General features: G+C 49.2%; 1 protein-coding gene across 3 annotated transcripts in view; it reads left to right on the forward strand.

Annotated features, from left to right (window-relative positions):
- The window catches only part of LOC146860186 (dual oxidase 1-like), a 1,129,619-nt gene that overhangs the window by 640,096 nt on the left and 476,169 nt on the right, over nt 1-13,354 (forward strand). For all 3 annotated transcript variants that reach the window (XM_085644023.1, XM_085644022.1, XM_085644024.1), the window contains 2 exons: nt 10,040-10,133; nt 11,233-11,323. In XM_085644023.1, coding sequence (XP_085500149.1) covers nt 10,040-10,133; nt 11,233-11,323 — 185 coding nt within the window. The remainder of the gene's footprint in view (nt 1-10,039; nt 10,134-11,232; nt 11,324-13,354) is intronic.

Raw genomic sequence — 13,354 nt, forward strand, 5'->3', positions numbered from 1 at the left:
TGCGACTCGCGGGTGCGAGGGGCGTTCCGTGCCTTAAGGCGCCTCCTGGCGCTCGTGCGGCGTCACTTCCGCCGCCGGGGCACCTGGGTACTGTAGTTCCCCCGAGCGTCGGTGCGCGAGCGCTGGCCGTTTCCCTCACGGCTGGAGAGCTGGAGAGCTGGAGGGCTGGAGCACCACTTGCTGGGCAAACTGGACACGCTGGCCGTTCCCCTCACGGCCCGAAAGTAAGTCTGTGTTTTGCGCAGGCCCAAAGGGCTGATAAGGCTGATAAGGCTGAAACGCTGGAGTTGCCTGTCCTCTGTTCGCCTGTGTTGTGCTAAACTGAAAATTGGTCTGTGGTATGCCAAACTGATCCAACCAAGAGATTGTGTCGACCTGGTTCCAGGATAGTGCAGGGTCAGATGCCTTGGCTCTCCTGAAGTTTATGTCATACTGTTTCCAACCCCATCCCGCGTATTTGTCATGAGCCATGGTAATACGGTTCTGGTAACATGCCATCTCTGCCTGTATGTTAGGGAAACGTTCCGCCATTACTGCCATGAATACTGAAAAACCCCTGATCCAGTTGTTTAAGTTCTCCTCCACTCTGAATCTTAACAACTCGCTTGCCCATTCTCTGGGGAGCATCCAGTCTTTCTGTTTCTTAGCTTCCTCTCTCTCCCTTTCATCTACTAGCAGAGAAAACATGCTAACATAGCACCCTGACCAAATGAGTTTCTTCAACTCGCGTGACACATGCCTAGCCACGTTCTCCCTCCCGGTATGAGATTCTCCCACTCCCACCATTGGCAGTGTCTTCTGCTTACCTGCTGTGGTCACTCCAGCAGGTTCTGTCAACTTCTTTTTCGCCTGGCTGACCACCGGTACTTCTTTGTTGACGTCCCCTGGTGAAACCCCATTGATGGGGCAAGGAAGAGAAGGAGGCGCCTGCCCTGTTACTAGTGGCCCTACTGGTGCTACCACAAACTGGGCAATCAACTTCCTTGCTTCTGCCTCAGGGTCACCCTGCATGCCCTTCCCCCCTACTGTTGGCGACAAAATCCCTGCTTTCCCCAACCAAGGCAGAACCGCCACTAAATGCGCCACCAAATCTGTTGGAACCGGATTAATGCCTGCTGGACTATCTTTACGGACCCCACTATCTGGCACCCCTGTGCCCTGTGGCGTGATGGCTACCGGAACTGCGCCTGCCGGGACGACCGGTAATGGCTCAGGCAATGGTTCTCCCAAAGGTACCACCCCCAATGGCATTGTCGGGCTGGGGCACTCAAAGAGACTCCCCCCAGCGGGACCACTCCTGACGGTCCAGGAACCTCCCCATCCTTGGACTGTGATACCGGAGCTGTGGTTTTAACCTTAGTCCCATTCTTTCTGGGCTTAACCTGCTTAGGTAGGGGCTCCAATTCACCTCTGGGCTTGGGGGGTACTATGGTGCGCTTAGACCTTTCTAACGTCCCCTCCTGACCCTCAACCCTCTCCCTGAGATCTGCCAGGTTTTGCCCCAATCTCTCTACCTTTTTCAATCTCTTGTCCATGGTAGCCATCTTTCTCATCATCGTTTCCATCATACATTCCATGCGAGAGCGCTTGTCGTCAGCTTCATTTTTCCTGACATTGTCACTTCCTTCCCTGCTGTTTTGACCCTTGTACGAGCACCGCGTCTACAATGCTAGGCCTATTTACCTTATTTGTCTAAAGTTACACACCGCGATAAAATAAAATCTGATAAAATACTGTGTAGCACTCCGACCCTATAATGAACCACCAGTGCGTTGCGCGTCGCTATTAGTACTGCGACCGCCCCAGCATATAGCACTGTACCTGGATTCAATAATCACTTGTGCATGCTGCACCCCCTGCAGTACCTGCTGCAATCTCAAATGTCTTTAGCAAACAATATGCTTATCTGGTGACAATGATCTGTCTCAGTGCCTGTCACAGTTTGTTCTGCTACCTGTTCAAACGTCCCCAAGAAGAAAAACAATCAGCATTTACACACTCCACTCCACTTTAAATGTTGCCCAAGTCCTAATTAAACAACACTCCAGTGTGTCCTCCCGTGCAGTCACTAATAAAAGGGGGCTAACAGTGCAGAAACATTGGGAATTGAACACTCAATCATGAGTAGCAAAGCGATCTTCACAATCAGGTCACAGATGTTTTCAACTTTAAAAAACGTGCCCTTTAAAAACGTGCCCGAACGCTTTTTCCCCGCTAACAATTTACAATCCCCTAATTGCTTTAAAACGATCTACCATACCAGGAACAATGGTACTGTGCACATGCTCATTGCAATTAAACAGTGTTTGAGATTAAGCAAGTCAGTAAATTCTCAGAACAGAAACATTGGGAATTGACCACTTAACCATGAGAGTAAGAGTCTCAGACTCTAAAGATTAGGCCACAGGGACTCCCGTAAGCAGCACACAATATTTTTACTCGCAAGCTCAAGTCAGCATTAACGGCTACCAATGCGCCCTCCCCCCACGCCAGGGATTACGCGCTCTCAGCAATCTTCCTGCAATGACCCACGATGGGAGCGCCGGTCACTCCCTGACTATACCACGCGCTTGTACAGACGTGCGGGTGAGCGCTTACCGCCACACCGCACGAGTACCTGGCCTGGATGCCTCATGACCTGCCGACTCGCTTCTCCTTCCGCTCTACCAACTGAGCTATCAAAGGCTCCTCGAAACCCTGACGCCAGGCCGTTTCTTGAATCGCTACGTATTAACCGCTACTCCCGCTTGATCCACGACACGATCCTTCTCTAGACGCACGCTTGATCCATGATCCTCCGCACTTCGCACAACAGATGCTACCTGCAAAAGGAATAAAAGCAACAAATATTACATTTTGACCTCCTAGCGAGGTCGCGCTACAGGCTGGGGAGCGCGGAGGGCAAAGAAGAAGATTCCTCTGCTCTCCAGCCTTTTATCGGCAAGCACTTGCCCCCTAGAGGGGGGGGGGGCTGGCAACTTGCGTGACCCGGAAGTGATTCCTTTCACTTCCGGGTCAAGACCCGACCTGCCAATGAGAGAGGAGGTGTGCCTGTCGCGTCACTGCTGTGTGCGACAGGCCCGCCTCCTTCGGTCGTCGGGGGCCGGCAGGACCGCCATATTATCGGCGGGTCCGATGCCGGCCCCACCTTTTCTATATTGTTCTTTACAATCTCACCATATTGAAGCACCCTTGCCCCCTCCCCTTTCTCCTAAACATCTTCTAGCCGCGGGCCTCAGCAGTGGAGAAAGAATGTTCCAATATGTTCCAAACACTGCTTCAGCAGAGAGAAAATGTATATAACACTACACAAGCGCAGCTCAATTGTGATCAGCAATTTACTACTGCCCACTGCAATTGCAATACCATTTTATTTATTTATTTGCATGTTGGTTGTACCAGTAGACCGCTGCAAATGTTTCCGCTCTGGTCGGTCCATGCGAGAGACGACGTAGAATTCCTTACACCAGTGTACAGTTTACGCGATTTATTAAATGCTGCATGACGTGTTTAATGGGGAATGCAAGGTAGATGGAGGTGTGTGACTCTTCCCCCTACCCCGTCGCTCAGTCGGAGCCACCCACCTATTCCCAGCACATGTCACCGGCCACCACAGAAGCCCTCCCCCTTCCACACAAATGTTTTCACAACATTTTCTACAGCAGGGCGAGCTGGTACTGAGGCCGGTCGCATGTCTTGGGTACATGGCAGTGTGGCAAGGAGGAGACATCGCCCAGCAGCAGCACAACTTCTCGCAAAGGTAATCAACAGAAAGAAGGTGATATAGGTCACATCACTACCGCAAAGTAAAATTCAGAATAGAGAATCAGGGTGGGAGGAGAGCAGCCTGCCGGCTGCCCCCTTGTCTTGAAGGTTCAGATCCTTGTCACCGGCCAGAGTGCTGTTGCTGCTCCTCTTGCAGCCACCAAAGCCTCGGTCGCTGCTGAGACCCTGGGCGCCCCGGCAGAAAGAGGAGTGAGGCACAACAGAGTGATCGCCTGGTGCAGGAACTGGATAGGCTGTGCCCCCGTTAGAGCTGGATTGTGTGCCCAAAGCAGCCACGGCAATTTTGTATGACCAGCTCCCTGGGAAGCAAGTGTGGAGCACTGATGCTTTTGTTACTGGGGGCCGATATTTGAGCACCCCCAGTAACAAAACCGGCCCCCACCACCGGAAAACTGGCCCCCACCCTTCCAGCCTCCCGGGAAACGCCCGATGCCCGCCAACGGCAGTCCGGCCCTACCCCCGTACTCCTCTGTAGTGTCCTAGCATTGGACACGTTCTAGTGTTCACGTTGTGTATAATACACTTTACACCCACCCACCACCTACGTCACTGGGTCAGGTGACTAGGCTAATAAAAGAGGCCGAGCGCACGTGCTCGTGGCCAGTTAACTCACCATATAACCATGTGTCCGCGTCAGTCATTCTCAGCATGAGGGCCTAGGGCCCCAAACACCACAATGGCGACGAGAGTGGTACTACGCCCCGCGTGTGCAGCCTTCGTTCTGCGTGAAGGGGGAGAGAAGTACCGAGCGTAAAACCCCTGCAGGCGCGGATGACGCCTAATCGCCCGCCGGGCGTGCACAGAGCCCTAGCCACGAGCGGTGACCGGGAGCCCACCCCGCACCGCCACGAAGACCGGGAGGCCGACGCTGTGCCCCAGGGCGGAAGCGTGGCAGTCGGGTGCCCACCCCGACCTGCCGCTGTGCCCAGAAGCGCCCCGGAATAAAGCACAGGCCGAGCGGAGCCCACCCGCATCGGCCGCGACGCCGTGATTCTGCAGGACGAGGTCCCCGACCCCGTCGACCCTGCCGCTGTGCCCGGAGGTGCCCTGAAGGACAGCAAGCCGAGCGGAGCCCACCCGCATCGGCCGCGACCCGGCAAGTGGCGGCGACCACGCGGAGCCCACCCGCGTGGAAGAAAAGGCCCGCCGGCCGAAAGGTGAGGAGCCGCGCTGAGACGAAGACCAGCAGGGCGAAGGTGAGCCCTGGTTGTGAGGCACCTGGCCAGAGGAGAGAGGTGCCAGCACCCCCCCCCCGCGGCCCGCGATGTGAGGAGGCCGGCTGCGGGAGGGGGCGGTATCGATGTGAAAAGTAAAAGCGGAGCCCACCCGCGAGACCCAGCGAGGCATGCACAGAGAGCGGCGAAGGGGGAGAAGGTGAATAAATAAAGCGGAGCTCACCCGGAAGCAGAGCCGGACTAACGGAACCGGCGGGTGCCTACCCCGCACCGCAAGGTCTGACGGAGGCGCGATGGTGAGCGCACGGGAGTGCGACGGAGGCGCACAGGAATGTGCCAGAAGCGCAGGAACGCGACGGAAGCACAGAACTGCAAGGGTGAAGAGACTGTGTGCCACAGGGATGCAGCGCTATCCCACAGCAATAAGGAAGAAAGAAGAAAAGGTGTCAAGCCACATCCACCCCAGCGAGGACTGCGCTGTCGCCGCATCAAGTGGAGCGAACCCTCGAGAGAACAAACGGACTCAGTGCAGATGTACGCCGGACGCGGAAGGTACACTGCAGCGCCTACAGGAGAGGAACCCACTGAAGAGGATGGGCGCAGCAAGTATCCGACGCTGGCGGCCATGGATGCAGAGCAACACCCAGTGGCGCCAAGAAGCCACCACATCAAGCGATCCTGACACTAGGAGCAACGCTACACTGAAGAGGTACCACGACGGTACGAAGAGTAGCACGCACCAGCGCCTGACAAGGCAGCGGACACAGGTACTCACACGACGTGACATACCTCGTGAAGCCGACCAGCCAAATGGTCGCACCACAAGGCCAAGCCGACCTGCCCAACGGTCGCAACACAAAGGTCAAGCCGACCAGCCAAATGGTCGCACCCCAAAAGCCCAGCCGACCTGCCACATGGTCGCACCAAAGAAGCCGACTCGCCAGGAGTTGCACAAAGAGGTCTGACGCAAGACCGAAGATATCCTGCCGGCGATCGGCAGCGCGGACCGACACGTGGTCCAAGAAGCTCAAGAAGAACCGAAGTAACTGGTAAAAGGGAGAAGAACGAAGCGGACCATGAGCATGGCCCCACGAACTTCAACCGAAGTAACTGGTGAAAAGGTGAAGATGAAGAGAAGGTCACGACCCGAACTCGGAATGCTGAAGATGATGAAGAGAGTGTTCTCGGACGAGGACAAGACCAGGGGGAACACGTGCAGAGTGCGCGCGCTGCATGGAGAAGCCTGGCCAGATAAGAGGAGAACAGGAACGGTCCAGAGTAGGTCGTGAAGCGAAGAGATGAAGAGACCAGAGTGGCACGTCCGCCACTTAGAAGAAAGAAGACATCGCAGTGGCACGTTTGCCACTACAAGAAAAGAAGATGTCTGAGTGGCACGTCTGCCACTACAAGAAAAGAAGATGGCTGAGTGGCATGTTTGCCACTACAAGAAGGAAGATGATATCAGAGTGGCACGTCTGCCACTTAAAGGAAAAAGGGGAAAGAAAGATCTGAGTGGCACGGTTGCCACTGTAAGAAGGAGAAGAAGTCAGAGTGACATGACAGCCTCACGGAGGAAGAAATAGAGGACAAGGAGAAGAGTGTGGCAAGACTACTCACACCTCAAAGACAAGGAAGGTGACAAGCGTCAGAACACAGTGCGCAAGTCCTAAAGAACACCCGTGGCACGGAGAAAAGACCATCTGTTTGATGATGCTTTCAGCACACCTGGGATCTGCAGAGGTGAGCAGGCCGGACCATTCGAAACACCCACCTTTGGGGTTACACGGACACTGGTCAATGCCAGCCGTGGTGACTCAGGGGCAAAGGCCTCAGGGATGCCGGTGAGAGAGAGTATCCCCGCGACGAGAGATGGTCATCAGCCGCCCTTCAGCAAAGGTCTCAGGAGGATGAAGACTTCGCGTGCTAAAGACAGGAGCCAACAGCCACCCTCCAGGTCTGACTGCGGCATCTGAGGTGAGACCTGTCGTCTCCTCCGCACCCGTACTTATCGGCATGGGAGTAACACGATACAGGACACTGAACCCAGGCCAGATCTGAGGAAGAGGGCCTCAAGGATATCCCGTGGCAGGGGAACACCTGTGAGAGGGGCATCCTGGTGAGAGGGGTGTCTTGCGAATAACCCGTCTTTCTGCAAAACAGAACACACGCCACAGATAAAGAAAAGGACTGGACTAAAAAGATAAATGGCAACATCTAGCGCTGAACCAAAAGAACTCAACAACTGCGTTTGTTGCCAAGAATGTAAAGCGAAGAAAGACTGTGAGAGCAACTTCAAGGCAGAGCCGTCAAACAGACTAACTCCATCGAGCACCCATGACTGGTGCCACAGTGAACTGGTGATCGTCCGCGACAGTAAGAACATCGTCTGTGACTCCAGGCTGCTGAAGCGTGAGCGACTCTGCAGAAGTTAGTCACTGTAGTACATTTGTATATATATTTCTTTCTCCCCTAGGTTGGACATTTGACTCCGGGTTTTGTTATTAAAGATTGGGAGGAATGTAGTGTCCTAGCATTGGACACGTTCTAGTGTTCACGTTGTGTATAATACACTTTACACCCACCCACCACCTACGTCACTGGGTCAGGTGACTAGGCTAATAAAAGAGGCCGAGCGCACGTGCTCGTGGCCAGTTAACTCACCATATAACCATGTGTCCGCGTCAGTCATTCTCAGCATGAGGGCCTAGGGCCCCAAACACCACACTCCTCCTGCCCTGTTCTCGAGGTGAGTCTCACCCACTCCCTAATGGCTTCCAGGCTTAGGAATGTGAAAGCTTTTAATCACGTGTTTCTGGGGGAAGATGGGATTCTCTCCCTACTGAATTTTCTACCACAGTAGCCACACCTATGCGACGTAAACCTAGCTGATCTGAGTTCTTGGGCTAAAATCGACTTAGGGGCTGTTATTTACATACAAAAAAGTGTCCAGTGCTAATATCAAATAAGAGCACAACATTGTTGCTGCTTATGTCCTCTGACAGACCTGTGACCTAACAGGATTTCCTGGCAGGATGTATTACAGAAGAAGTTTGCACAGGACATACTAGAGCAAATTGATTTTCCTCATAATAAAAGTAGGACAAAGGTTTATTGCTCCTTGCAAATTCAGGGAACTGGAAAAATAGTGCTAAATCTAGACAAAACTATCAGAAGTTGAATTTGTGGCAATGTATGTAGCAAAACGTTCTCTGCAGTAAATGCACAACACATCGAACTACTTTAACTACACTTGTAAGAGTCTGAAATCTTTGGAAATGCGGACTTGTCTCTTCACTTTACACTCGGAGCATGGTTCTACTAAATTATCCTCAAAGAAAAGTGTCACTGTAACCATTAGATCACATAATATACATGGGGTTCGCCCAACTCACCCTCCACTGTCTGGGCAGAAAATATCAACACAAAAAACAGTGCTGTGGAGGAACAAATAAACCCAAAGTATTCATAGGGTACATTTATTTACCCCTATGCCGTGGTACCTAGTCCCATCTCATTCATATATATGTTTTTAAACAAAGTCACATATAAGTGTTGATATGTGACTTTGTCTAAAAATATATATTAATTTTAATTAATAAATATTAATATGGTCCAGTCTCATGCTTCCTCTCCTCACTGAAGTGTCTTTCTCTTTTACCTCAATTTGCCAGGTATCTCTCATTCACTCTGTCTTCTTTTCAGTCTGTCTCTCTGTTCCCATCCCTCTCACAGTTCTCTGAAGCATTTGTTGTCCGTGTCTCAGCCTCTCATGTCTCCCTTCACTGCCTGTGATGTCTCTCCTTCTCCCCTGAAGCCTGTCACTATCCCTGTATACATCCGCTTCCCCAGCCCTTGCATGCCTGTCTCGCCCACCCCATCCCACTTCAAACAAATGCTCGCGTCATAGTATTTTATTTAAAACTATATTTTGATACATAGCTATTTCACCTTTGGAATACATGCTTGATTTCACAATAGTAAACCAGAGACCTGGCAAGTTAAACAAATTTTTATTTACCTCAAAATCAACTTTTTCGTGTCTGTTTTTTCTGGAGCGCCGGATGTAGCTTCTTTTTCACCATACACACATTAGCTCAATGTTTGCCATTTATGATCATCCAGTTGCTCGAGCTATCTTTGTTTGGCTCCAGAGTGTTCGAGGCAGCATTGTAAAGCCATTCAATCCCTGGCAGCACTGCACCCAGGACAATGCGCTGCATGGCTAAACACTTACAAGCTCCCAAAAGTGAGACCTATTGGATATGCCAATGCTTGTTTTCAAGGAAGAGTTTCCTACAATTCATCTAGTCTAGGCTAAATCAACTGCAAGAAACCTTCTAAGAAAAAGTGGTATAAGAAGAGGATTCCAATGGTGTTTGAATGGCAGCCGGTACTGGTGGACGGCATGATTTTGATAAAGTTTATGTTAATTACTCAGTGCATGGCACATCGATCTAATGTCCATCAAATCTATCCTCAAATCCTCAGCCCCTCAAAAAAACAATGTCAGGAGATAGAAGAGAACAAAATGAGTGGGTAATGTGGTTAGAATGGAAGGAGAATTTCCAGATCATGTATATATAGTCACGATGGTTAATGTTTTTGTTTTCCTCAACTAGTGTCCGTTTTTCTAGGGCATTAACAAGTAGTGTGTATCATAACTTACATCTATGTATGGGTCTGTGGTCCTGATGTGTTTTCAATAGGACATCTCCAGTGACACCACAAGTCAATAGTCTAATTTTTGTTTCATGAAACACTGCTGCTTGACAAAGAACATGTATTTACAGTTACTGCTTTCCTCCAATTTATTCCTTTCCGTTTGAAAAGGTGAGAATCAGATTAAGTAGGTAGATGCGGCGGACATTTTGAAAGACTTTCAGTAGAAGACGCTTCTGTCTCTTGCTTTTTGTGTCCTTAATTATACTGCCCTTCTGTGCCCCTATGGTGTTGATCGTGATTCGGGTTCCTGCCTTACTGAGATCTGTCTCTTCTTGATTTGCATCAATGCAGCAGAGGCATGGATGGTCTTGTACCCCAGGTGGAATGGAATGATAATAATGGCTTTTTCCCCGCAGGTTACAACCCTCATATTGACCCTAGTCTTTCTCACGAATTCCTGGCTGCAGTCCAGTTCAGTGCCACCATGGTGCCCCCGGGAATTTACATGAGGTACAAAGGTTTCTTTATCCATATACTTACCTTCATTATCTGACTGTCTGATCACTTCTGTTGACACTGCCCAATCTACTGTCATAGGCAGAGCTGGACATTACCTGGAACTGCGAGCTCCTTTAAGTATTGGTGCAAGGCTAGGCTGCAGTTTTTTTTAAAGAAAAAATGTTCTGAAAATAAGTGTACCTAGCATAATAATAGAAAATTACTTAAGACTAGAGGGGATGCATAAAGAACACCAAATTTACAAGGCATACATTTTGAATTAGACAAATGAATTCCCAGACTATCTGCCCTCAATGCAACGATGGGTCAGAAGTGTTCAGTGAGATGGAGAGAGGCACTGGGAGTTGTTGACATATGTAAACAAAGTGGGACCCTAAGATCAAAGCTTTGCATGTTTATTACTTTTGATCACCATTGGATTTTACATGGACCTCCAGAGGAAGTCTAAATCAAGGTTTAACAGGTACAATAGCCTACATGTGAAATGGACACCATGGGTGTTTCTAGTTTTGTGAAAATCGTATTGTATTATTTAAAATATATCTGTGAAAGGCATAATCTTTCATCCTGGAGTGCCCAACACCAGTTGCCAAAGTAAAGAACATAAAGGTAGTTAATGCAGACAAACAAAGACACCACAGATCTCAAAAGTAGAGCTGGTTTCTGCCACCTTCAACAGTCAGGAAAGTATTCTCCAATTTACACACAATGTCCAGGGCGTGGTACCGCTAGTGTTGTCAAGAGTGAATCATCATCTTCTTGGAATACTACCTAGGAACCTGCACTGTGTGAACAATGCAGCTGTATGAGCTCTGCTTCATCTTATGTGCATGGTCCATGTGCTCGAGCATTAAGATCTTGTCCTAACAAGAGGCCTTCCTTGACTGCTGCACTAACAAAGAGACACCATGAATAGATGGCTTTGCGGTAACATAAACAGAAAGTCAAATGGACCATCGCAGTGTCAATTCTCATAAATATGCTGTTTTTTTTAAATGTGAATGAGAATGATGCAGATTCGATCTTCTCTAACTCAGCTATCCTGATTTATGTCACAAGCATAATTTTGCTTTCTTGATGTTTTATTCAGAAATAGGTTTTGCCATTTTCGAAACATCACCAACAGAGATCAGAGCTTCTCACCGGCCATGCGAGTCTGCAACAGCTACTGGAACAGGGAGGTAAAGTGGAATCCCATGATTCACTGAACTTTTAGCACTGTACAGAGAATATGTAAACAAAAATGTAAAGAAAATGGCTACTGATTATATTAAGTATGCATGTACAGTCACAACTATAGAAACACTGCACAGCAGAATGGCACTTTTGAAAAAGATTGGCCATTGTCCGCACCTACTTCACTGTGGTTGCGGAGGGGTATACAAATGGAGCAGTAGAAGCGGTCATTTTATGCAGATCTAACTAGTTAAGAGTCTCTACAGACAATTACTAAACCAAAAGGCAAATCCTCGTGTTTCTCTTTTAGATGGAAGGTCAATTTAATTGACTTCTCTTTTGACAACTTGTAGCTCTTAAACGTTGAGGGAAATATGCAACACTTTGGAGAAAATAACTGTGCCCATTTCATGAATAAACCCTGCAAGTGCCCACATCTGATGTCAGTCATAAACAGACTCTCGGAAGATGATTTGGCGTTCCTTACAGCAATGGTACCAACCATCTTTTTTATATATTTTAGACTTGTCGTAAAACTTGTTTTTCACTCTTCTCCATAACATTCTATGAATGCTAGTGTAGATTGGATCTGTTGCGGCCCAGGTAGGAGTGTCTCTTACACTTCAGCATCTTGTGAAGTCACCGAGTGCCCCTTTTTAGGTCTCGCCTGCGCAGCGCGCATGTGTTGCATAGGAAAAAGACCTTCAGTAATCGGCACAGCTTTGCGGGCAAAAACGTGCACGCGTTGCATTGCTTTAAATGGCAACGTGTGCACGTTTGGCGATTCCCTTGAGAGAGCGAGCTTTCAAACCATATGTTTGTAATTAACTCGCTCACTCCCACAAGGGAAACAGGCCCAGGCTCCCTCCTCTATCCCCTCCCCCTGCGGCTTTTTACTTTTAGCCCACGCTTGTTTTTGTAGTGAACATCTTCAAATAGTCTGGTAATTGTTTTTGCTAAAAACAAAATCTTTTCTGCGGTAAGGAAACTGTGCCAAGGTAGAATTGGCCGCCTTCAGCTCACAGTGCCCAGACATATTTGCCACACAACGACCCCCACCCAACATGGCGAAGCTAGCTGCGATGCGAGGGTTAATACAAATAGCCTTTGTGTGTCCTGTCCTTTTCAAGAAAGACCGATTTGTCTCCATTGTTTTAAAACCCGATTTACTTCAAAGCTCCATTAAGTGAGTAACTGCGACAGTGCAGCCATCTGCTTAGTGTACACCTTAATTATATTAATGCAGTAACTTTTACTTAATTAAAGTACATTATTGGCTAAATACGCTCCCGATGTTATTTCAGAAAGCAATACAAATACGACAGGAAGCTGGAAGGATTGTGAGATGAGTACCGCTCCGGCTTCTGTTTTGTTCACCTTAAAATGCAGCATGTTAAACAGCCGGATTGGTTGAGCTCCCGTCTCCAAGCTGTCTGAGTGAGTTATTGACACCCAGGCACTGAACACAGCCCAGAGCTCGCATTCATACGCTGCCTGGGGCGGTATTCCCTTTACTCCATTTTCAACCAGTTTTTTTACCTTCCCTGCACGCCTGCCAGGTCACCTGTTCCCGTGCCAGGTCATCTGTGCGCCTGCCAAGTCACCTATGCGCGTGCTAGTTGATGACATATGCAAGAAAAGTGAAAAGATGTGGCCTAACGGCTAGAAAGCCCGACCTTGATCTTGGGGGAGCGGGTTCGAGTCTCGGCGAGGGGCTCAACAGACTGTGATTCTGGGCAAATGACTTAATCACTCGTGCCTAAAAATGAATGTGTCCATATGGAATGCAAATAGTGCTCGTGTAAAGCGCTCCGATACCTTCGGGTAGAGTTCGTGCTATATAAATTTGCGAAAAACATATACATTTATAATTGTAATTTTCAAAGGTAACTGATACAATGTATGGGGCCTCCAAAGTTGACCGGCAGTAAGATATACATGGCACACAATTGCGGGCAAAATGCTATAAGGTCCTAGTCCTCTTTCTGTTTCAAAGCAGAGTGTTGTGTAGTGCACCAGGCCCTGTGCATGTGATG

This window comes from Triturus cristatus, chromosome 3_1 (assembly GCF_964204655.1).
Source record: "Triturus cristatus chromosome 3_1, aTriCri1.1, whole genome shotgun sequence".
Classification (NCBI taxonomy): domain Eukaryota; kingdom Metazoa; phylum Chordata; class Amphibia; order Caudata; family Salamandridae; genus Triturus; species Triturus cristatus.